The following is a 23341-nucleotide window of genomic DNA, read 5'->3' on the forward strand; positions in this document are numbered from 1 at the left end:
TACAACTCCCTCCCTCCCTCTGCTCAAGCTTCATAAACTGTGTACGTCCTGAGGATTCTGAAGTTTGCACTAGATTTGTATTTACAAAACTGAGTCTTGCAAGACTCAACTCTGCTCAAGACTGACCCACCCAAACCTCGGAAACCAGCTGCGTGTTACATCATCCTCATCACTACCATCTGACATCAGACGCCCCACCAACGAGAGGCAGTGCCAGCCACAATGTGGGTAAGTGTGTGTTTAGTAATTTGGTAAGAACCTCTGCAGGTGTTATAAAAACTGATTTGATCTTTGATAAGACAGAAATTGATCATGCCCTGTGTTAATTAGTGAGCTAGGTTAAATATTTGTGATTCCCTGTGGTATCAGTTTGTGAGATAATTTCAAAACTCACAGGATATCAACTTTGTTAAAATGTGAAATGTCCCTGTTGAAAATATTCCTGAACAAATTCATAAGATGCAGGTATTTCTACAAATGTAAAACTTGAATTCATGATGTTTTTTTTTTAACAAATTCACATTGAAAACGCAACAGAACAATCGTAATATCGTCTGTAGAATCAAAGAAAGAATTTCTTCTAATCGAAACCAGCACACCGAGTCAGTAACCATCATGAGCGTTCCAATGGTAAATCTAATGACTGGGCTAACTGACAGTTTGGGTTCTTCCATGTTTCCCCTCATAAACCTTTAGTTATGGATGGCCCGACCACAGAAGTCATTAAAACAAGCGGAGAAAGTGTATATGACAAATGCCTCTTTTTGCAGAAACATTCCCATAATATGCAGAGGATGAACGTATTCTGAGAAGAAATTAGTTCAGCTCAGGCTATTTGACGGCACAAATGCATCATGGTGTTACGATACAGTTATATATATTATACGGACTAATACCAGGATTGTCCAGGGTGGATCTTAAAAAGGAGAAGCTCATAATTTGAAAAATTGTGCTCAGGTAACATCCTTGGCAGTGCCGTCTTATTTGTAAACAGATCAGGTATTGATATAACAGCCAAGTAAGTTATGAGCGTGTCCCCGGAGACACAACCAAATATAAACAGCTTGAAATAAACGCCTGCCAATCTCCCCAGCGGCCCCCATCTGGGCCTCTCTCTCGTTACAGTGCTGAATAAGAAAATGAGAAAATAAATAGCCGGCGGTACCAGGTTCCTGTTCGGGGCTGACTCAAGAATACCAGCTTCTCCTGTTGCAGCCCACAGGTGATCAAGCCAGTGTAAGTGCTCGTTAATGAATTCAGCAACACAGTCCCTGAGGTGTCTGGGATGGCGGGGGTCCCGATTAGGGGGGTGGGTGGGTGTCTGACCTTCTGCTTGGATTCTGCAGTTCTCTGCCTAAGCACTGAAAAGCCCTGCCTGGGTTTCAGTGTTTTGACCCACTTAAAGGCTGAGCGCTGGCAAACGGGCCCGAAAGGTTTTTTTCTGCTCTGGCGGCAGCCCTGGTTTGCTCAACTGCCGCTTTGCCAAACTCACAAGCTTTAACAACTCTTGCCTTATTTTAAACTCCCTTCTAATTAGCAGCTGGTTTGAGCGTGAGGAGAGAGAAAGAAAGGAAGAGAGAGCTGGTCAAAGAAATGAAGAAAAGAAGAGGAGGATGTAAAGATGTCAATAAAAGCTGTGAAAAAAGAGACAGAAACATAGAATTCACCGGGAGAATTTAGGGACAGATGATATTTATTCCGTGCAGGAGAAGGAATTCTTTGTTTAACTTTGCATGAGGTCATGTTATGATAACCCTCAGCATGAAAATATTTATGAACTCGGTGAAGTGAGGGAGAAAAAAGGCTCTTAATAACAGTTCGTGCTGGACGTTTGCCGGCAGAAGTTACTGCTATCAGCGTTGTGCAAGCTGCACCAGAAACATGAAGTCATTGCCGTCCTGAGGCTTTACACCCACACTAAAATCCATCTCAGATGCATGTTGTTTTACTCACTCTCTCAATTTAAAGGAGTATCTCGACACCATCACACAATCCTGACTACAACCACCCCTCAGAGATGCTCCTTCTTTCCAGTGGGAAGCTGCTCCAGCGAGGGAATATGTGGCTCCTTCTTCAGGGTGAACAAGGTCAAGTACACGGGGGTCAAGCTCATCCATTCTCGTGCAAACGGAAAGTTGTCAGGGCTGCAATACTGCTGCTGTGTGGACCTGGAGCGCGCCGCCATTTAGCTGTGTGTGAGCTGCTGTGTGCCGTTAGCAGTGAGTCACCACTTTCCATTTCGTATAGCCCTGCTCATGCTGACATTACTGTAGATCGGATGCTGCCCGCTGAATGCCATTAGCACAAATGATAGTTTACAGCTGCTGACACACACGGAAAGAAGGCGCACGTAGGTTTCAGATGATGTGTGTTTGAGGAAGTAGGTGAGGAGGCCTTGTTGCTAAGTCTCAAACGTTATCACGTTATCAGATGAATCAGATTAGTCCCAGATGAGCATTATTATTGCTTTACTCTGGAGACATAATGTAACTCTGTCTGTCCATGTCCTCAATCTTCATTATTCAAGCTATTTTGCTTTGACCTCTTTCCACCCTGCGATCAGGTTTAAACACTTCCACTCCCCTGCAGTACAAATTCACGATGAAAGGACAGACTGGGTAAAACCAAATTGGAGTTGTCAGCCAAAAAGTTTTTATAAATGTTCTCAACTGTGGACAGTGGTCAAGAGATATAACTACAAGAGCCACAACACAACTAGGGCGGCTGTGGCTGAGGGGTAGAGTGGTCGTTCTCCAACCTGAAGGTCGGCAGTTCGATCCCCAGTCTGACCCATCTGCATGCCGAAGTGTCCTTGGGCAAGATGCTGAACCCAAAATGGCCCCCCATAGAACAACAAAGTGCTGTGAATAGATGCACTGTATGAATGTTTGTGTGAATGGGTGAATGTAGAACTGTACTGTAAAGCGCTTTGAGTGGTCATCAAGACTAGAAAAGTGCTATATAAAGCCAAAGCCAAAGCTATTTAAGACCGCAAAAGCCAAAACACAAACTCAAACAACCAAAACACAACTGCAAGTTACGGTACGGGTGCTAGCAGTGCCCAAAAAAGAAGCCCCTGTACCGTAAGGGTACAGAGCATCACTTTTAAACATCTGTTGTCACCCACTTCCATTGTGATCATGCTTCCGTTGTGTGACTTTTGTAATTCTGCTGTCACTTGTGCCACCAAAGAGGGATTTATGAAGTGTGCAAAGTTATGTAATAATTTGTGTAGGCTGCCACTAGGGCTTGGCGATAAGACAATATCATTAATGATCCCAATGTAATTTTCAACGATAGCAATATCACAAAAGTCCAATATATGTTTTTATATAATTCTACAAACTCAACAAGGAGATGTAGCACATAATTGATCAACATTAGATTTGTAAAATGTTTTGCCATTTATCGAGTGTTTGTTATTCTCTGCTCATAAAAAAAAACCCGACAACCTACACTCAGGAGCAAAAATATATATCTTCCAACCCTCATGCCCACAGTGACTCTGTTTCTCACTTACATTTTTTCCTCTCCACACTCTCCCACCAGGTCTTCTCAAAACCAAGTTATAAGATACAAACAATCCAGAGAGGCCTGTCGTCCGAAGAGAAGGTGGTGCTGGGGTGTTCTGAGGATCGCAGATAAAGTCTTTGGCAACAAGATTATCTTTTCCTCGTCAGCAGGAAATCCAATCTGTGAGCCCCATCAACAGGAAATTAAAAAGAGCAACATAGTTTAGACAAAAGCCAACAGCCCCAATCTACCCTGTTCCTCCCAGCAGAAGATCGACCAGTGACAAGACCTGGCAATGACTCAGGATGTCCTCACTGTGAGACCTGTGTCCTCAGGCAGGTCCACTTTGTAGATAAACAGCAGCCAGAACCACTGCACAGCGCACATCCACAAAAGTTTCTGGAGAGTTCTACTTCTCCATCCTCTCACCACGCCAGACAAGGCTCATTTCATCTGGATCTATGTTTTGAAAGGAAGTTTACCATCGTCGACAATCTGTCACAAGAAAAATGAATTCACTTCAATCACCCAGAGACAGAGAGAACACATGCAGTGGTTCCAAAACTAGGGCCTGCGACCCCCTGGGGGGTCGTCAGAGAAGTTCCATAATATTTAAAGCATTTAGAAATAAAAGTTTTTGTCATTTTAGTTTCAAGAGTTAAATGTAGAAGTGACTATGACAGATTATAACTAGCAGCAGTTGCAGGTCATTTTGCAGAACCCCAGGAAGCAAGGAATTGCATTTTATTTAGTTACATTAAATATCCTTTTCATGCTTCAACCAACTCCTGGGATAGTGAGGGTCACGCGTCGCTTGCACCTTTATTATAACCTACTGCACACACAATCCGGTTGTTCAGATCCCTGTCAATGTCCAGTATCATATAGTATATATATTATATACTATAGTATAATATATTAGTATAAACACATACAACTTTGAGTCGAATGTTCGATGTCAAGTGAAGATACAATGAAAACAGATTTGAATTTTGAATTAAAACCAAATGAAAACTGGTTGAAATTCTAATTTCTCTTTTAGAGTGAATCACTTTTCCCTAATCATGACTTCACTACGTGCTCCTTGTTTTATTGTTTCAGTAAAGTTCAGTCTGTCTGAAATTCCTAAGGCATGACTTCAAAATGTGTAATTCAGTGCTGTGTTGTGCGTTGTCAGACTCTGCAGGATCTCCAGTCTGACTGTTTCCACAGCTGAGCCCGAGTCTCCATAAAACTCTTTTACACATGCTGCTCTCATTAACGGAGACAAGGTGAGAGTTAGCAGTGTGCAGCGAAACATCCAAATCACTTTGGACTTCAATAAATATGATCGTCACTGACTCAAAAGGTAACCTAACGACACACGACTGCTTAAGAAGATAGATGACTAATTTGCAGGGATTAATGAAATCTCAGAATCTCCTTTTGAAAAACATCTGTTCGAAATATAGACGCTAATTAAGCGTAAAGTGAAATGCTTCATCAATCAATAATTCAAACGTCATTTTTGTAGCACCTTGTAGTTTAGAGACACTCAAAGGGCTGATGAGCTAAAAATACTGACAATTAAATAGTGTAACAATTGGTTGTATAAGCCATAACAACAATAGAATGATATTTACAACAAAGGGGCAATAAAATACAGTAATGTTTATAATAAACTTAATAAAAAAGCCAGTCTTAAGAGAATCATATAAATTATATATTATCCATCCATAAATATACAATAGCTATATATTTGGTTGTGAATGACTATGTGCACTTTACAGTCGATAAACACAGGTCCAATTGTTAATGGTTGTCGCATTCAGTCTTTGAACCTTGAATTTTGTCAACAAAATCCAGTCAGAGGGAAAGAATAACAAACTGGTCTCACACTGGTAGGTTAACTTTCAAATAAGTTACTCGTTTTACAATATCTGAAACCCAATGTATTTCCTTCTGCTAACTTTACTAAGTTTCACTTGTTAAGTTTGACCAGAGAGGAAGAAGAACGGGGTCTGCTGAGCACTTCTTTAGGGGTTTGTGTCCACGTGCGAAGCCACCTCTAATGTCTCTTCAGGAGGAAACATGACGTCATGAAGGTAGATGGTTTAAATACAGTGTAGAACTGCTCTGCAGTGGTCCCACATTAAGGCGGTTGCGGCTGTGGTTCGATCCCTGCGGCTCCTCCAGCTCCTGCATGCCTAAGTGTCTATGGGCAGGACACTGAAACCCAAATTGGCCTTGATGGTTGTGCGAATGATGTGTGATGGAAAAAGTGCTGAATTTAGAAAGACGAAAATGGGACACATTAAAGCCCTGAATGAAGAACAACAGAAATGAACATACATACAGAGTAAACAGGAATATGTATAATTAAGAATTGTACCACGCTCACATCATATTTTAAAACCATGATCTCAAGCAGCTGAGTGGGAGAAAACATTAACGTCAGCCTGCGACTTCTCATTCTGAGTCTCAGACGTGGTGAATTTCTGACACCATGATATTATGACATCTCTCGCTCGGTGAAAAGAACTGCAGACATGTCAGCAAACTGTGGGAGGAACATTCACAGACGCACCACGCTGTCGTTCACTTCAAGTCAAATCCAAGATGAGCTCTAGTACAAACCAGCCAGCTGATTTTACAGGATCTGTACAATTACACAGCACGTCTCATCACTCTGGTACATTACAAAGTGATATTACCTGTGAAAAAACAGACAAACACTACATGTTAATAAAAAAGGGGACAACAATCATACGCTCCACAAGCTCCCTCTACAGGGGTCTTTATTGTCCTCTGCGCTCATGAGGGGCTCCTCAACCTGTGAAATTCAACACTGATAGAGTCCACAGCAAATCCACATCTCCACTTTGACATTTCATGTGCCTGCACCACACAGCCAATGAACATCCCATCGATCCCCTGCATCGATTTAACCCTCCCCCGGGTGAAACATTCCCAGCACTGCTCAGCGATGGGAATTTCTCTGAATGTATTTATATGCTAGGATATACAGTATTTGTGGTGTGCTGGAGGGGGGGCTGGGTCGTGATGGACCGGGCCGCTGCGCGTTTGGCCGCACGCCACTTGGGCGGCTGTACGGCGGGAAAAAAAAGGAGCCACCACTGTCTTGAGCATCAATCCACACATTCTCAGCTGCCAGCGCCCTTTCAGTAGAAGCTAATGGGGCTTAGCTGCCCAAGGAGCCCGAGGCTATACCATCCACAGCGAGCCAGCAACAGTGCTTCTACAAGTGTGGCCTCTAATTGAAATCCTCTATTTATTGAACTTGTATTATTGCTGGCGTGTGGCTGCATTTCTGCGGGGCATGTAATTCATTTCGGTAATTAATTAACCTCGTTTGGGCGAATACTCGTGGACCACAGAGGATTATCCTGTGCCTGACACTGACTTGAGATCTTGAGCGTGGTGGGTTGAAGAGATTCATGACTGTTTCTCTCTAAATGTCAGGGGGATCTCAAGCCCCGCTCTGTCGGCTAATACAAGCAAATAAACGAGTGTCATTTATGTCTCAGGGCAAAATGTCCCGCCAGTAGAATTATGTGTTTGTGCAGAGATAGGTCTTGTGGAAAGTTCAGGCCAAGGTGTGAGTGGATATTGGCGGCTTTACTGTCTGAGCGGAACTTTATGGAACATAACACGGTGTAAATGTCACAGTAAAAATCTCGTCTTATTAAAAGAATGGTGTTTTGAGAAATGCACCTATTTACTTTCTGGCCAATAATTAAATGAAGACATTGATACCAGGCTCACAACTGCTGAGCAGAAAGACTGCAAAACAGGAAAGAGGTTGAAAATTGACTTTATGTTCATATTAAATAGGTGAAATATGAAATGTTAATCAGCTTTAAGCATCCTGTACACTTCTTCAGACATCCTGGTCGAGCAGCCTCGGGAACCCTTTGTCTTTGCACCTTTACAGTGTTGGATTTAAGGGGTGTGTCCCACTATTTCTATACCTTTCCCCAAATTGAAAATCGAACCATTTGATGACATACTGTAACTGCTGCACACACCATGTGTGACCAGACAGAACCGCAGGGTTTCTTTTTAACGGTCTTCTGGCTCCAGCTTCATATTTAGCAAACGCATCCTCTCATCGAACTCTCGTCAAACACGTGGAAAAGGATATTTCCCAGAGGTTACTCCATGATTCGATCGCAGTGCTGTCTTCTTCGGAGGAAAGTCAAATGTGTGTTTTTTTAACCTGTCATCCAGCAGTGGGTTTGTTATTTTTTTGGGTGATTTCACTGATATCTACTTTCTGTCTGAAAAAATCTAATGTTTGTCTGGGCTGAAAGGCTGAAACACTTTAATCCAACATTTCAATTCGTCCTCTATTCATGCCTGCAGGGGTCTGCTCAGTCTGTAGAAATATTGTCTTATCGCTCTGTACTGATGGCGCACATCTGTGGAGTCACAGAAACACCATATCATGGAGTTACACAGGGCTAAGGTCACACAAACAGTTTAACTACTCCTTTAACAGTTTTATTTCCTAATCCTAACAAGACAAGCCCTGAATTCTTAATTATATTCACTCTCTGCTCTTTTTATTGAGTGGGAAGTTATTGAGTTTCAGTTTTCCTCTAGCTCAGGCGGATCCACTGAGGCCCAAATGTGGGACACTCAGCTCAGGTTGCCGACCTATGACTGCACAGGAAGAATAAAACCTATACATGCACATAGAGTCATTGGTGCAGACATACTTGTGCCCTTACTCACATAAAACTCTCAGTGAGCAATTGAGCAAATAATAAATGAAGGCCCAGACTGGGCCTGCAGTCAGGCGGACAGGGGCTCCGAGGGGGTGTCGAGAGTCAGAGCGATCTTTTTCAACCGCTCGTCCAAAGTCAACATTCCACCCAACCTCCAGCCATCCAAGCTCAGACTGAGAGAGAAAGCAAGAGGAAATGGATGGAGGTGGAAAGTAAATGACAAAACGAGCACCGGCGGAGGTAGACGTTTTTTTTCTTCTCCTGCCTGACAAGCTAAGGTTTCACAAGAGTTGGCCTCCCCAGCTTTTGGAAGCCCACATGCCCACTGTTATTCATTTAGGTAGACATCATCAATTACCTCTAATTAACCAGATGATGGTCTGGTGAGCAGAAAATGAAGGAGGTGATTAATCAATGAGGGCCGCTCCGGGCCCACCTCACAACCTTAAACACGGGGATGAGGGTGAAAAGGGTCTCTGAGTCCGGGGGCTTCTGGTCCTCCTGCCCACAAACAGAACGGGTCCAAACCCATTGTGGTGCAGAAACAGGTGAAAATCCAGGTTATATATCAAACTAATATGTGTTTAATAGAGAAAACACACCTCTGTCCCCATGCTGTCACAGCGTGCACAGCTGATCCAGGAGAGGGGCAGTGCTTGGAGAGATATGGTTGGTCAGGCTTCTGCTGTATTCCCCCTGTTCTCATTAGATGGGAGTGGATTTACTGCCTCTGTTGAGGTGTGGCTTTTTCCTCCTCTTTTGCTTGCCCCTGTCATCCTCTGCGGGTGAGTTACCGGTGGTTGGGCCATGACGTAATTGTGGAAAGGTCCCGGGTGCAGTCAAACTTGTAATTCAGTGAGGAATGTTTCATCTGGTCAAGGCTGGCCAGCTCTGTCTTTATAAATAAAGATGTTAGTCTTCACAAGTGGAAAACGGAGGAGGAGGAGGAGAAGTCCTTGAATAACCTACTTACCGACCCAACGCTGCTGATATTAATTATGAATCCCCGAAACGTGGTCGCAGGTCGCACCTCTGTGCTGTTTACAGTGCGAGGTTCTGCAAATAAGAACACGCAGACGCCGAGCATGAAATAATTTGAATTGTGATCCAGGAAAATATTATCCTGACCGGAGGCGTCCAGAGTTTGAGTGTTGTTTTTGTGTGCGTGTGACGGGGGTGGGGGGGGAATCACTGCTCATGAGTCAGTTGTGAGGTTGCGTAAATCTCCATCTACCATGTGCAGTCCAGTCATTTTCAGTCACTGCCTCCTCTATTCATCCAAAATTAAATCACAACCGTGCCTGTGTGCACAAGTTCAGCGCAGCAAATGTTCATCTTTGTCAATAGAACGTGCACGTCCCAGCTGTGCAGCCACCTCCCCACCAGCAAGTGCACGTGCGCACAGTGGCACCCGTGACAGGCTCCAGCTCCTGCTCTCTCTCCTGGGCTGGAGTCCGGGCTGTTTCGCCCCATGTGTGCTTTATTACCTCATCTTCTGGGCTGAGTTATGGCTCTCGCACAGGCCACTCTTCTGAGCGGATTATATCTGCGGAAGATAAAAGAAAAATCATGGGCTTTATTACCCAGACAGAGCCGCTCTGTTTACACAGCGGCCGGTCGGGGGCCTCGCTGGAGAGACGCAACAGGCCTGCATCACACGTATATCTGATCCGCCTTTCCAGAGGCAATAAACTGTCCCTCATGTGTGCGAACCATCATCGCGCCGAGCCGCTGTGTGTGTGAGAAACAAAGCGGTATCTGCCGGAACACAAATTCCATTACTGTCTGCCCCTAATGTTGACAGATGTTTGTTTTTTTTCCAGCCTGAAGAAAAAGGCAGCAGCTTTGTTTGGTCCTGTGTGGATCAGACAGTGCGGGGTCCAGTGCTGCAGCATCCAGACACACGGCGATCAACAGATGCACTGCTTCCGCTTGTGAAGTCATTTAAGATCACCACGGAGGAGCTCATGTCCCTGAACGCACCAATGTCTACCCCAAATTCACTGCTGCTGGGCAACTCTCTAAAAAAGTGTTTGCCTACAGTGCCATCCAGTGGTGGTAATGAAAACAGCCTCAACATGAGACAAGGACATGCAGTAAATTGGCGACTTGGCCAGGACGCACCCCGCCCATCGCCCAGTGTCAGCTGTGATTGGCTGCAGCCGCCCTGCATAGATACTCAATGGATAAAGGATGGATATAAGACATCCCATAAATGCTTTACAAAGTCACATCAGCTCGACGTGAAAAAAAACAAAAAAACAGTCACGAGGTGTGTTGCAGTATCACATGGTTTTATTAGCCGGTACAGAAGATTAACTGTGTTGTAAGGCTTTGTTTTTACTAAGTTTACACACCAGACCAGAAATGACAGCAGCATTACGATACACACTGACAGAGGTCAGTGATGCCTATAAAACAAAACAGATACGTCTTTAAATCAGGTATTGGTGATAGTGTCTCAACACATGAAAATCATAACACTGTAATTTACAGAGCTTCCTTATACATCATCTGTGCAAGTTCTGACAAGAGTAAAACTATGGAGCAGGTGTCACCTTCCAACCAAGATGTTCAGATGGGAAAGCAGTACAGGATCAAAACCTGCTATGATGTGGTTTTGTGTGTGTGATGTTTACTATAGCTGAGGCATGCAAGTTTATACGATGCTGTTGCAGAAAAGGATATTGACAAGGATACACAAGCTAAAAGCACAGGTGTGTGTGTGTGTGTGTGTGTTGTTCAGATCGTTCTCAGATATGGTTTCTGATTCTGCTCATGGACTCCACTTAGTTATCTCTCCAATTTCTATAATCTCATTATATTAATGTATGGCCACTCTCACCTTTCAACATAGCTGTTAATGCATTTAATGTACGTTAAGTGGAAAGACAGATGCTGGGAGCTTGAAGTTGTTTTGCCACTTAAGAAAAGACTTGATGTAACATAGTGATAAATCCTTTTCCATTTTCATTAATCAAAACAACTTAACATTTTGAATAAATAATTACATGCACTTTAGATATAAGCTTTTGCTTCCTGTAAATAAACACAGTAAAACTAAAACAGTTTTAAATGACACATGGTTCAGTGTTTAAATTGAGAGGATGAAATATAGCACATCACCCACTTTTCTTCATTTAGCGTCATTCAAAAGAAACAACAAATGTGAAACCAACTAAAAGTTGTATTGGTCAGTCTGCAGTCAGCCATTATTTCATATAGTTTAATACACTGAAAGTTCAACAATGTATCTGATGAAGCAACTGTGGATAAAACAAAAGAACTCTGAGTCTGTCTGCCAAGTAGATCTCTAACTGCTCTCACACACCGACGAGCAGAATCAGAAATCACTTTAAAATGAATGAAATCCCACATCTTAAAGAAACCGGCTCAAAAGAACCCAACACTATGACTTTGGGACTGATTGAGAGTAAATGGAGTATTGATGTTCAGGGAGCGAGGGGTCCCAGCCTCAGCTCAACGTGGTGTGTGAGCCAAATGGCGTCGGGGGTGCTGTCGCCTCCCTCCTCGCTTGGCCTGATGGGAGCGGCGAGGTTGCGGAAGTCGTGTCTGATCTTAAATGAGACGACGACATCCCCATCGTCTTCCTTCTGGGGGATCACTTTGATGAAGAAACCAATCTTGTTGGATTTCCTGAAGGCAACAACACTGTGGAGAGGACAGAGATCAGGTTAGGAGTTACCGCATACTATCAATTCTGTATTTCTAAGTCAAAGGCGACCCTAAGGACACATCTTCTGCCCAAAGACGAGTTGGTTTGGAACGGCTTCTCCAACTAGGGATGAGAGCTGTGTCTCTAATAAGGAAAGAGCTGCTTTTTGGGTCAGTGGTGGAGGCGAGGGTTACTTCAGTTAGAGTAAGGATTAAGGCAAGTGGTGGTTATGGTTCAGGAAATGAGTGCAAATCTATGTAATGTACCCAAAAGTGCCCTGTGGCAATGTGTGTGTTTGCTTGCTTGTGCATTTACGTACTCTGGGTCGTCCTGGAAGTCTTGAGGCTCGGCCAGTTCATCGTACTCAGCAGCAGCATCCTTCCCTGCCAACACCAGCTCCTTGCTGGGAACCATGACCTTAACAGAAATGCAGAGGCAATATTTTCAGGCTATGAGAGGGATCGATGAGACTTTAAATGAGCCTCTCCCACATGAAATTGTACAGTAAACTAAAGAATATGTCTAAAGGGCAACAATGTACAGCATTCACCAACATTGCTTTAGCTCTGTCCAGGGCTTTCACTTTTGGAAAAATTAAGTTTGAATGAATTTGACATGACCGAAAAATTGCCCGAATGCAATTCAAATGGTCGAGCTGATAATGAGCGCCCTCTGCTGGAAAATTAGGCAAACTACTTCAGATGGTCTGATGCACTTCTATGTTTCCTTGAGGAGTTTTTTTAAGCAGCAGGAGCAGGCCAATTTATTAAATCTGAGCACTAATTTGAGTCATCAATATTTCAATTTGAGTATTTTCTGCATCCGTCTTGTGCCAAAAACTTTTGCACAGATAATTAACATCCAAAACTTTGGGGGAAGTTGCATGAAAAACAACTATTGGGTTATTTTCATATTACAGGCCTACAGTAAATGCAATCATCTGAGCTTGGGGTTTGGACCACAGTTTTTCTATCCATCAGGTGTAACTGCTGTGTCAGTTTTTCTAATATTCACTTATCACTTTACTAAGTTTGAATAGATATTTCCACCGCTCTCAAAAGGACTGAATGTGTATCACATTCATCACAGCAGATGGAATGTGTCCAAAATCTAAATTGGTTCTTCTGATTTATGCGTTCGCCCCTCTGAGTCGACAGTCATTTCTGTCTCAGGCAAAAGAATAATTAAATATAATTTACTGGTAAAATCAGTGTACCCACACAATCATTAACAACCGTTGTACAGGTATGACACATAAACAGTAAGAGGTGAGTGGAGCATGACTGGATGTGGTTCTCACAGCCCTCCAGGTTGTTTAAATATCTGATCAAGCAGAATGACCGGACTGTGCACTCTGTTTGGCCATAATGTGAATGGAAATGAGTCATGAAGATGCTCTGATTTGGCCAGGAGCTCTTCTTTACCCAGTCTGGCCCATGACTTCATCCCTGAAGAGGCCAGGACAAACAGCCTGTAGTCACAGAGGGACTCGCAGCATCTGCTGGCTACAGGCAGCTCGTGTAACATTTTCCACAGGAACACAGACTCTGAGCTGCGCCGGTGACAGCTGACAGATGGAGGTAAAAATTGGACCCAACTGCTCTGCATAAGAGACGATGTGCAGGCTGACTATTCTGTCAGTAACCAGCAGTATGAAAGAGCTGACCATTCTGATAGCTGAAGCTCGCCGCAAAGAAAGCAGCCACACCGTTCGATAGAACATGCAATATTTAACAAGAGGCAGGGTAGAGCTGTGCTATGGCTTTATATTATTCAAGAAAAAAACAAATTATGCACTTTCCAGCAGTTCAAGCTCCGTTTGTTGATGTTCGGCCACCGTGCGGTGCTGACTACCAACCCCGCTCACTGACTCACGGCCCTGACATCTTTGTAAAGTATAAACAGAAACCTTGGCAGTGCTGTTGATGTCATCAGGATCTTCCTCCTCACAAGCGGTCAATGAGACGTGGGTGATGTTCTCTACTGGGTTGGTCAGAGTCAGCAGCACTTGGCTCTCCTAAAGAGACACAGGGAAAAACACTTCAATTAACTTTTCACAGTTGTCCAAGTTCATTTTGGGGTTCTTAAAATAAACTAACATGGAGCAGTCTTAATACCTCACTTAATATCTGGGGACAGGGATACTTGCGGAGGAATGTGGAGCAGCAATTTGTCCTGATTAGGGATGTTTGTGACAGGCAGCTTCTTTGGACGGCTTAATGCCTTCTAGAACGATCCTGATATAAGCAGTGTTTCCCAAATATTACTTAGACTGTGGCAGCCTGCCATAGTCTCCCTTGCCACCCTCTGAAGGGTCATGCAGTTCTCAGCAAGAGGGAGACTGCATCCTTTACCTGTCCCTGCAGGCTCTCATGCATGCAGGCACGCACGCACGCACACACAAACAAACACACCCTGTGCACAGCTACTCGGACAGATTGATATAATTCGATGGGAAAAACTGATATAAGTATATCAATCTCTTTGCATTACTGTGTTTTTATTAACAAACGACGCCATCACTCTTATCTCATAGTTTCTCAGGCTTAAAATAGAGCAACACACTCTCCATTAGAAATTGTGATGTATCTCTGTTCTTTGTGTACATTAACTTTTATTATCCTGTTCCCAATGTGATTTTGTTTTATTGCTTTTGCTTGTTAATAGCTTATGTACTTTTTTACGGCTTTGTTTTGTAGTCTCATTATTTAAACGGCAGTCTTTACAGCGGTTGGTACAGTCATATTCATCTTGGGTATAATGTTGTTGGCCTGCAAAGCTAATTCCACCGAAGGACGATAAAAATTGAGACTTGTTTCAGCATCATTTCACACATTCAAGGTCACTTGGTTAAGATGATGCACAGAATGAATAAAACATGTAAAAGATATATTCCTGTCAGAGCCTGTGAACACACTGACCTTCACGAACCGGAGATTTGGAATGGACATAATTCTCACTTCAGGGATATAACTCCTGTGAGACAGAAGGACAATCAAGACACTGGAACAATCAAACACAATCAAATGGAAATGGTGTTCAGTAACATCATGAAAAACCTTTTGGACAGAATCGTGATGACCAATACTCACACAGCCACCAGCTGAATTTTAAACTTGATTGAAGTAGGATTAAACTCTGGCTTGCTCAAATTGTGCTCACATTTCTGGTGGAGGAAATTAAGAAAAAGGTTATTACATAATTGTGATCTTTCTAAAAGGAATGACCTATAATTGATAGAGAGGAGTAAAACCCTGAGGTGGTACTGACCCTGCAGCGCAGTGAGCGCTTCATCAGGAGGTGTTTGTGTCGGGGGTGGAGCTGAGACGCGCCTGCAGGCTGGAAGTCAGGCTGCAGGAGCCGCTGCCGCAGCGTGGTCACTGACGTCGACAAAACACAGATTTAAATAATAATACTAATAATAACTTTATTTGTTTATTTATAGTTAAGGAAACACAAGTCTTACCCTCCGGTAAACTGATGGGCCTGGTGTAGCAATCTTCAGGCAGGGGCTCCACTTCATCAAGGGCCTGGGCAGGTTCAATAGTGATCTCCTTCTGGTCCTCACCCTCTTTAAGGCTGGTGGAGTCAAACAAATACTGCTGTCAACAATCTGTTGTATCTAGGGTATTTAACCCTCATTAAGTATATGATAAACAAACCAACGGTACAGGTGGCTAGGAGGGTTTTAGCACATTGACTTTCTCTCATTATCTTAACCTGTATCAAAGACCCTGTTCAGACCTGGTTAAGTTCATCTGTTCCCACCTTCCATTATAATGCATCACAAATGTGTCTACTGCCTTATATGCAAATAGTTATGTATGTCATTTGTGTTCCCTGAGACCAAGCTATGTTGTTTTCACCCTGTCTGTGCCACAAGCAATTCAAAATATTGATACTGAAAAGCTAAAAAATACAAATAAACTCTGGTGGGTCAGTGACTTCACCTTCATATATGGCATAAGGTGCATTTATGTTCACTAAAATAAAATAATGTGTCCATGTGTATCCCCGACCACCTCAAAATGTGGTCTGACAGCACATTGACACTGATGATTTTCAAAGGAAAGACATGAAACTTACTTAAGGTCAGTAACCTAGTAAACAGATCTATTATATTTTTAGTAAAATAAACATTGAAGATGCAGCTGGACAGAGACTTTTGAGAAGTCACTGATTACGAATTCAATCTTAGAAGTGCACGATTTCAGACTTGGCTACTAAACGCCAGAACAAGTGAAAACTCTTCACATTTGCCTCCAGGATCTGACAGCATACTCTGTCAATACACAGTCAATTATACAATTTCCAGATGTCCTTGAATACATTCCAGTGTAGAGGCTTAAAAATGATCCCTGCTAACAAGTATAATGCTACAAGCTGATGATGTAGCTTTGAGAAGAAATAAGGGTGATGAACTGCTCGCTGTGATGGATTACCGATGTATCTCAAGCCAAGTTTCAAGGATCCAAATTGATTTTCATGGCACATTGAAATTAATGAAACAATGGCTGCTGGGGGGTAAGAAATCAATTTATCTAAGTCACCGATATTATACAGTGTTTTACCAGGGGGAGAAAAAAGGTCCACGTGTGGAGTCAAAGCAGCGGTAATTCCCATTATAAGACAAAAGAGCACTCACGAAAGGCCCGCCAGGCTTGAGATGGGAGCTCCAGACCTCTGCCTCTGCAGTCGGGTTCCAAGGCCATATTTTTCCTGATTTAGGAGAAATAGAAAGTTTAGCCGTTTTGACTCCTGAAAATTAAGTGGGAGGGAGGACAATATATGAACTGACCTAATCTACAGGTACTTTTCCACATGAGTGCATCTAATATGAGAAAGACAATAACAGGAGCCTTTCTGTTGGGGATAGTAGGAGAGAATCAGCTCTGAAAGAGTTAAGGCTCAGGACTTGGTTTGAAAAATATTTTTTATCTGGTTATACAGTCTCCTCTTTATTCTCTCCCTCTATCCAACGTGAAGGCTCCCATTGTGTGGATATCGGTCTCATTTACCCGAGGAGACATTCATGTGATCTGTGAGGTTACTTGGCAACAGATTAAGACAGGAATAGATATAAAGAGATGACAGTGATACTGACTACTCAAATTTGTGAAAAATACAACTCACCACCACATGAATAGTGTGTTGCTGGGGAGTAAAAACCAAGAGATCAGAAAGTGCACAAGCAAAGAAAAAAGGAGAGAATAAAGAACCAGGTGAAAGCAAGTTAGCATTCAATAGTGACATGCAACAGCAACAGAAATGCATTAGTGAATGAGAGCAACCGCAGGACACTGCAGCTTAAGTGTTTACGATGGTGCTAAAAAAGCACAAGAATGACTACTTTGCATTTAATTATTATAAAAGCAGAACGAAAGAAGGTGTTAAACTGCGCCAACAAGCTCAAGAAGCCTGAAGACCATGTCCACACCAGGCCGACTCAATTTGAAAGTGTACAATAAGAAAGACTTGTGGTTTTCCTGTAACATATAAAACAGTAGGTTCATATTGATCCATAGCATGGACATGGTGTGAATCTTGCACTCCAACCAAAATCAAAGCAGCCACGACAGTAAATTAATGTTATTATATTAATGTAATATTTCTGATGACACATACACACATAATGGCAGTTTACTCTCTCTAATATTACTTAGATTTCAGTCGAACATCTGAATCAAATTGATCCTGAATAAAGTTAATCTGTGTACTCTAATAGTACCCTCGTATTTATAATAAATAACACTGAGACAAATAGCTGTTTGACATAAAAAAAATGTTAGGACATAGAACTGTTGTGTTCTGAGGGAGCAGAATACCGAGAATGCCAGTGGCATGCACTGTCGTCTCCTGGCCAACTTCTTCCTGTCTCTCTCTTGCTTCTCTCTGTGAGCCAGCTGCTGGTAATACTCGATCAGCTTGTTGATCTGCATAGAACCAAAAGATCAATTAAAAAAATATATATATTATTATAAATATATAAAACAAGAGTAATTCCCTGCCTTCCCCACATCTAATCCAAAGTAATGCATGATCAGGAATCATGTGAGCAAGTGAAGAGAATGTAGATGGCCAGAGGCAAAAACTTACCCGCTGAGTATGAGAGTTCTCTGGTTCCTGCCATCCACCGCTGGCTGCAGTGAACAAAAACATACAAAAACATCAGACATTAATAAAGTGCATCAGTGAGACAAGTTTAAGTTCCCTCATCCTGAAGCAAGGTTATATACCTGTAATAAGGCCTGTGGTTAACACAAGCTCAAGATCTATTCACATATTCCTCTGTGATACAGAATACATCAGTAAATCCTCCACTTGTGATTTATTTAACTATTAATTATAAAAAGAGTTGATGCAACCATGATCAATTAGAATGGAAAGGTTGTCTGGTCACTATGCCAAACACTACATCTGACACTTTTCTCAGACTTTATACTTACACTCACAAGAGGAAAGTCTTATGCAGAAGAGGTAAGAACACTTACTAAAATTACAAAGTGGAAGCTTAATGTGGGACTGTGGCACTGTAGCCAAATATTAGTTTTTTACCTCTGGCAATTGTATTTCGTGTTAACAAATCATTTATGTGGTGTTTATTTGTGGAGATTGTCTTGCTGGAAAAAGTTTGTCTGTAATAATGGAAAAAAATCACATTGGCTTGTGGTTGAGGGAACCATTGTCAGGTATATACATCAAGTATACAAAACAACCAAAGCCAGACAAGAAGCTAATGCAACACAAAACTCACGGCATTACAACAAACCTTCCACACAAGATATGCACTGCTCATGGTTTCTATACCAAATGGAGCTGAATGTGAACGTTACATAAGTACCCACCGACTGATTTGTCAGCCATTCCCACATCCCTGGAGGTCCAGCGACAGAAACCGCAGGCCAGATAGTAGGCCTTCTTCATGGCCGTCTTGGTGGGATCATCAGGCAGAGGAGCCGGGATGTTGGTGGCCCGGGTGGACAGTGTGTGCATGCAGCATGGGCAGTCGAAACAATTGACACACCTACGATGGAGACAATCAGTTGGAAATTAGAGTTGAGATGAATGCAATGAAGTAAAGCCACAAGACAGATTAGTGCTGATTAAAGACGTTCAGTCTCACCTGTTCTTTTTAAGCTTCGCCTCTGCAGAGGGCATGTTCTCCAGACAGCTGGGACAATAGTGGGAGTCCACCTGATCACCAGAAACATGGGTGTGTGAGAGGAGTAAAAACTATGCATCCACATCTTCAGGAATATCAGTGTGTCAATAACAGCAACCTCAATAAATCCGTATTATTTATTGAAACAGAGAGATTCTAAGACAAAGAGGGTATCTTCATGGTTTATAGAATGAACTGTCTCATGTCTACAAAGAAAAGCCTCTCAAGATTAATGAGAAAATGCCATGGAGGATTAATCTTTTTCAGTCTGGGTGTGGTGTCCATAACATTGAGCCACGTTAACAAGCAGCTTTCTGAAGGTGAGGACGTCAGTCATAATGGAGCAAGGTCAGGAAAACGTTTTATCACTTATCAGATATCATGATCATCTTCAATAGAAGACAGCTAGCCGGTTAGTTTGATCTGAAGTTGAAGAATAGCAAGAGCTAATCAGCGTTAGCTTGTTCTAGGCATAACGCTAACGGAAGTGAACCCGTTGCTTGCTAACCCAATGAGAGGAGGCCACTGGCCTGAGTGACAGGCACCTTACCCATACAACGCGCGAGACGGCTGGAATAGCCCCGCCTACTCTTGACAGCTGCTTCCGGGTAGCCTAACAACAAAGTAGCTTGCAGCTAGCTCGTCTAAAGCCTCGGGTGAACGTACCTCGTGAGACACACACTCCAGAGAACGCAGCTCGCTGCAGTAGCGACAGAAGTAGAGTTGAGATAAAGGAGCCCGGATCCGTTTCTCTCCACGGACCAGATACACAACTTTTTCCGGCTGCAGGAGGGACGCCATCTCGGAGCGCAGCAGATGAGACTGAGCTCTCACTGAGGGACCGACTTCTGCTGCTGTCACCGCCGATCTGAGAGGAACCCAGTGTGCTCAATGTCAGCCTCCTGTGGGCAACACTGGAACTGCATCTTCTTCTTCTTCTTTCCGGCCGACTAGGCACTATTTAGCGCATTTCTGCCTCTCACCGGTAGAGAATAATCACTGCAGTCTATGCCCTGAGTTTATATATTGCGATATACATTTGTTTTATGGTGCAAGACTTCCCCAGCTCTCTCCTTCTTGTACATCCCATCACCAAGCAGTGATTTTACAGGAAAAGTTTCAGTAACCAGTTTTCCTAGTAGCAGGGGCGGCTCCTGGTACAGGCAACATAGGCGGTTGCCTAAGGCGAAAAATGCCGAGATGGTGGCACAAAAGACTGATTTATCATGACGTGACACATGCAATGTAAAACAATACAGTAGCGTCACACCATCATCCTCTAACCCCGGGACGCATCGGAGGTAGAAGTGCCACGAAAAGCGGTCCGCCTCCTTTCCTCGCCCATGTTAAATACTTGGGCTGTTCGCAGCGGCCACACACACAAACAAGCACATAATCTCCCGAGGAGGGGTGGCAGCTACAGGCTTGCGTAGGTCAGTCACCTGTCCAGCGCGGAGAAATGCGCTCCCTGGGCCACAGGGATGAGCCAGCCCCACGCCACTACGCTGCCATGGGTGGAAGCAGGACACCAGTGGACACAGGAGCAGGGTCAGGCTGTCGTTTTGGCAGGACTTCAAGCACCTATTCATTGGACAATATCTAATACAATGTAGATTTAAAAACAAAAATGAACCGTAACCTTTTTAAATAAAATATAAAACAATTAAATTACATTAAATTAAATAAATTTTAAAAAACTGCGCGCGCACATCCTGCGCAGAAGCCCATTGCGCACATCCTGCGCAGAAGACCATTCTGCGCAGAGGCCCATTGCGCACTTCCTGCGCAGATGCCCATTGCGCAGGAATTGCGCGCGCAGTTTTTGTTTTTTTTGTTTATATTTTTTTATTAAATTGTTATTATTATTTTTTACATAGTGTAATATATTTCACTATGTAGTTCGAACCCGGAACCTTCTTGTTGATGAACGGCCACTCTCCACTCTTACAAACTTTAGAGAAAATATTTTCTACTTTACTACATATATTTGACAGCCTTACGTAAAAGTTACTTTTATATTTTTGGATTTTAGATACTGGATGATTTAGCATTTAAAGAACTTTTGTTAGAGAATAACCCAGTCGTTTCCAACCTTGTCTTCTGACGCCTAACACGAATCACAGCTTGTTTCCATGTGATGTCCTGAGGCCAGTGTTGTGCAAGTTCACACCTCTTATGAACTAGTTCAAGGTTCAGTTCATACAAGTAATCATGAATAGTTCACGTTAATAGTTCACCATTTAAATTCTGAACTAGTTCATAGTTCAGTTCATTTCATAGTTTTAATGTGGAAAGTGAGAATGAAAGACTTAATCACTACCCCTTGCCTTTACTGTCGGAATCTTTATCAGACAGTGTGTAAAATCCCTCTCTGCTTTCTCTTGCCATCTGTATATGAGACCGAGAGCTGTTGTGTCGCAGGTATGGCCTGCCCCTTTAAGGAAAGTTTGTATTGTGTGACGTAGTGCACCTGGGTATTGTGGGAAAAACGCTAAAAGTGTGTGTAAAACGAGAAGTGACGGTCAACTTAGAGGGGATGCGAGTATCTATGGATGCGAGTGTTGCTCCTGCTGTATATCCGAGAAATAAAGTGGCCGCATTCCAAGTAAAGAAACATCTCCTCCTCCTTATTCACGGAGCGGTCCGGACAGCTGGTTACCGACCAGACAGCGAGCCAAGATAACCAGAGAGCTGAGCTCCCAACTACGGTTCGGAGCCAAAACACTGGCCAGAGAAGAAAACACTTGGAATACGTTGCTTGTTTGGTCTGCATATGTGTGCCATGAGTGATGGGTAATGTAGGGCAAAGTCGAGTTAGTTGGTTTTGGTTAGGTTACATTGCGGACATGTTACGGGCACTGGGCAACGACATGGTGCAAGCATTCGATTTAGACAGTGTCTCTCCTGAGGAGAAAGTATTGAAATGTCCTGAGGGTCAGCGAACAGGCAGGTGTGGGGCACGTGACAGTTCTAGGCCAATGGCTGTAGGGTTTTGTGAGATGGCAGGCTCTCATTGGCTGATGAGTTCGCGTATCAGGGTGAATGAGGAAGGGGAGTGAAGAATACAGTGGTGGATGATAGGAGTGTCGGAGTTATGAACAAGAAGGGTGTCGTGTTCGCTGGACTTTAATAAAGTTACACACAAAGAGAGAAGTTTCCTGTCTTCTATACGCAACACGCTACAATATGAACGCGTTCAAATTCATTATTTGTTATTGAGTAGCGTTCAGTTCATCGATCTCATAAAGTGAACGTGTTCAATGAACGTGTTCTTTTGCGTTCGTTCATGCACAACATTGATCATTCCTAAGGTTTCCATGGCTGTGACCAAATAGCTGCACTCCAGCTGTTGTCCTGAATGAGCTTTGCTAATGAAAGAATACTGCATAGTCACATGCAGTATGCGTTGAAAGCAAAGCATCCTGGTTTAAATGTTACTATCAACACATCTCCTTTGCATCAAGCATACTGTATCAGGGTGAAAATTTAAATTAATTCCACTGCATACAGTACAAGCGACACAGGTTTTGTACTAACAGGAGAAAACTTCCTTCAAAGTCATACACAACACAATATGGATGATGGGTACACAGTTGTATCGATGGTAGATACTTGTGTAATCAAAACAAATGAGCTATTAAAAGACCTACCTCTTACATAAGTAACCGTCAAGTAGATAAACTACAGGTCTATTAGAAGACTTTAGATAAACCATTAATATTAGAAGAAGAGAATTTCCTTCTCAAACAGAGAAACTGTCTCTGTTTACACCTTAATCCTAATATAGCTTAAAAACCCAGAGCAAACCCACACCTACACTTGTCAAAGTTGTCAAAGTGTAGGTGTGCTATGTATTGAAAAACAGCTTCGGATTCCAATCACTTGTGCATGTACCAACTTTCTGGAGGCCAAGTATGAATTACGAAATGTGAGAATGGATTTAAAGAAAAGAACTGTACTTGTGTAACAGTGTATTGTAGATAGGTGCATCATTGTCAGCTGTAAAGTCAGTTACAGTTTTAAGTGGGTCGCATCAAAAAGTCATTTCAAGTCAAGTTGAAAAAATAAGAAAATCAAACTATTCACACAATGTGCTTCTGTGCCAATATCAGCAAACAGCTCCAGAAGATTTTGAGGTAGGAACAGACACTCTGAAGGGACATCAAATGGAGGGATAGTCCAAAGGAAGCGGAGAAACAAAACATCATGGCATAGCACGGGAGATGGATGGAGTTGATGTGCTAATAGTCCAATAAAACC

General features: G+C 42.8%; 1 protein-coding gene and 1 long non-coding RNA gene across 4 annotated transcripts; one reads left to right on the forward strand and one right to left on the reverse strand.

The window, feature by feature from the left end:
* The first annotated feature begins 1124 nt into the window (after nt 1-1124).
* Nucleotides 1125-4385, forward strand: LOC128445868 (uncharacterized). 2 transcript variants are annotated; one of them, XR_008339511.1, is made up of 3 exons: nt 1125-1236; nt 1969-2219; nt 3550-4385. It is a non-coding gene; the product is annotated as an uncharacterized LOC128445868 (long non-coding RNA). The 2 variants fall into 2 exon arrangements; XR_008339512.1 differs by having other exon boundaries at nt 1969-2087.
* Nucleotides 4386-10520: 6135 nt separating this feature from the next.
* Nucleotides 10521-19984, reverse strand: dctn4 (dynactin 4). 2 transcript variants are annotated; one of them, XM_053428397.1, is made up of 14 exons: nt 19748-19984; nt 19043-19113; nt 18765-18943; nt 18016-18059; nt 17745-17852; nt 17053-17073; nt 16565-16638; nt 15386-15498; nt 15190-15299; nt 15012-15085; nt 14841-14895; nt 13829-13936; nt 12239-12336; nt 10521-11915 (listed from the first exon to the last, which is right to left on the reverse strand). In XM_053428397.1, exons 1-14 carry the CDS (start codon nt 19880-19882, stop codon nt 11696-11698), a joined length of 1410 nt encoding a protein of 469 aa, XP_053284372.1. In that variant the 5' UTR covers nt 19883-19984; the 3' UTR covers nt 10521-11695. The 2 variants fall into 2 exon arrangements, with proteins under 2 accessions (XP_053284372.1, XP_053284373.1); XM_053428398.1 differs by lacking the exon at nt 17053-17073.
* Nucleotides 19985-23341: the final 3357 nt, after the last annotated feature.

This window comes from Pleuronectes platessa, chromosome 8 (assembly GCF_947347685.1).
Source record: "Pleuronectes platessa chromosome 8, fPlePla1.1, whole genome shotgun sequence".
In the NCBI taxonomy this organism is placed as follows: domain Eukaryota; kingdom Metazoa; phylum Chordata; class Actinopteri; order Pleuronectiformes; family Pleuronectidae; genus Pleuronectes; species Pleuronectes platessa.

Coding starts and splice junctions, on each gene's coding strand:
- dctn4 (XM_053428397.1), bottom strand. CDS start 19,882: ATGGCGTCCCTCCTGCAGCCGGAAAAAGTTGTGTATCTGGTCCGTGGA. Junction 17,074..17,744: donor GCATGCCACTGGCATTCTCG/GTATTCTGCTCC, acceptor TTTACTCCCCAG/CAACACACTATTCATGTGGT. Junction 13,937..14,840: donor CAAATCTCCGGTTCGTGAAG/GTCAGTGTGTTC, acceptor GTGTCTCTTTAG/GAGAGCCAAGTGCTGCTGAC.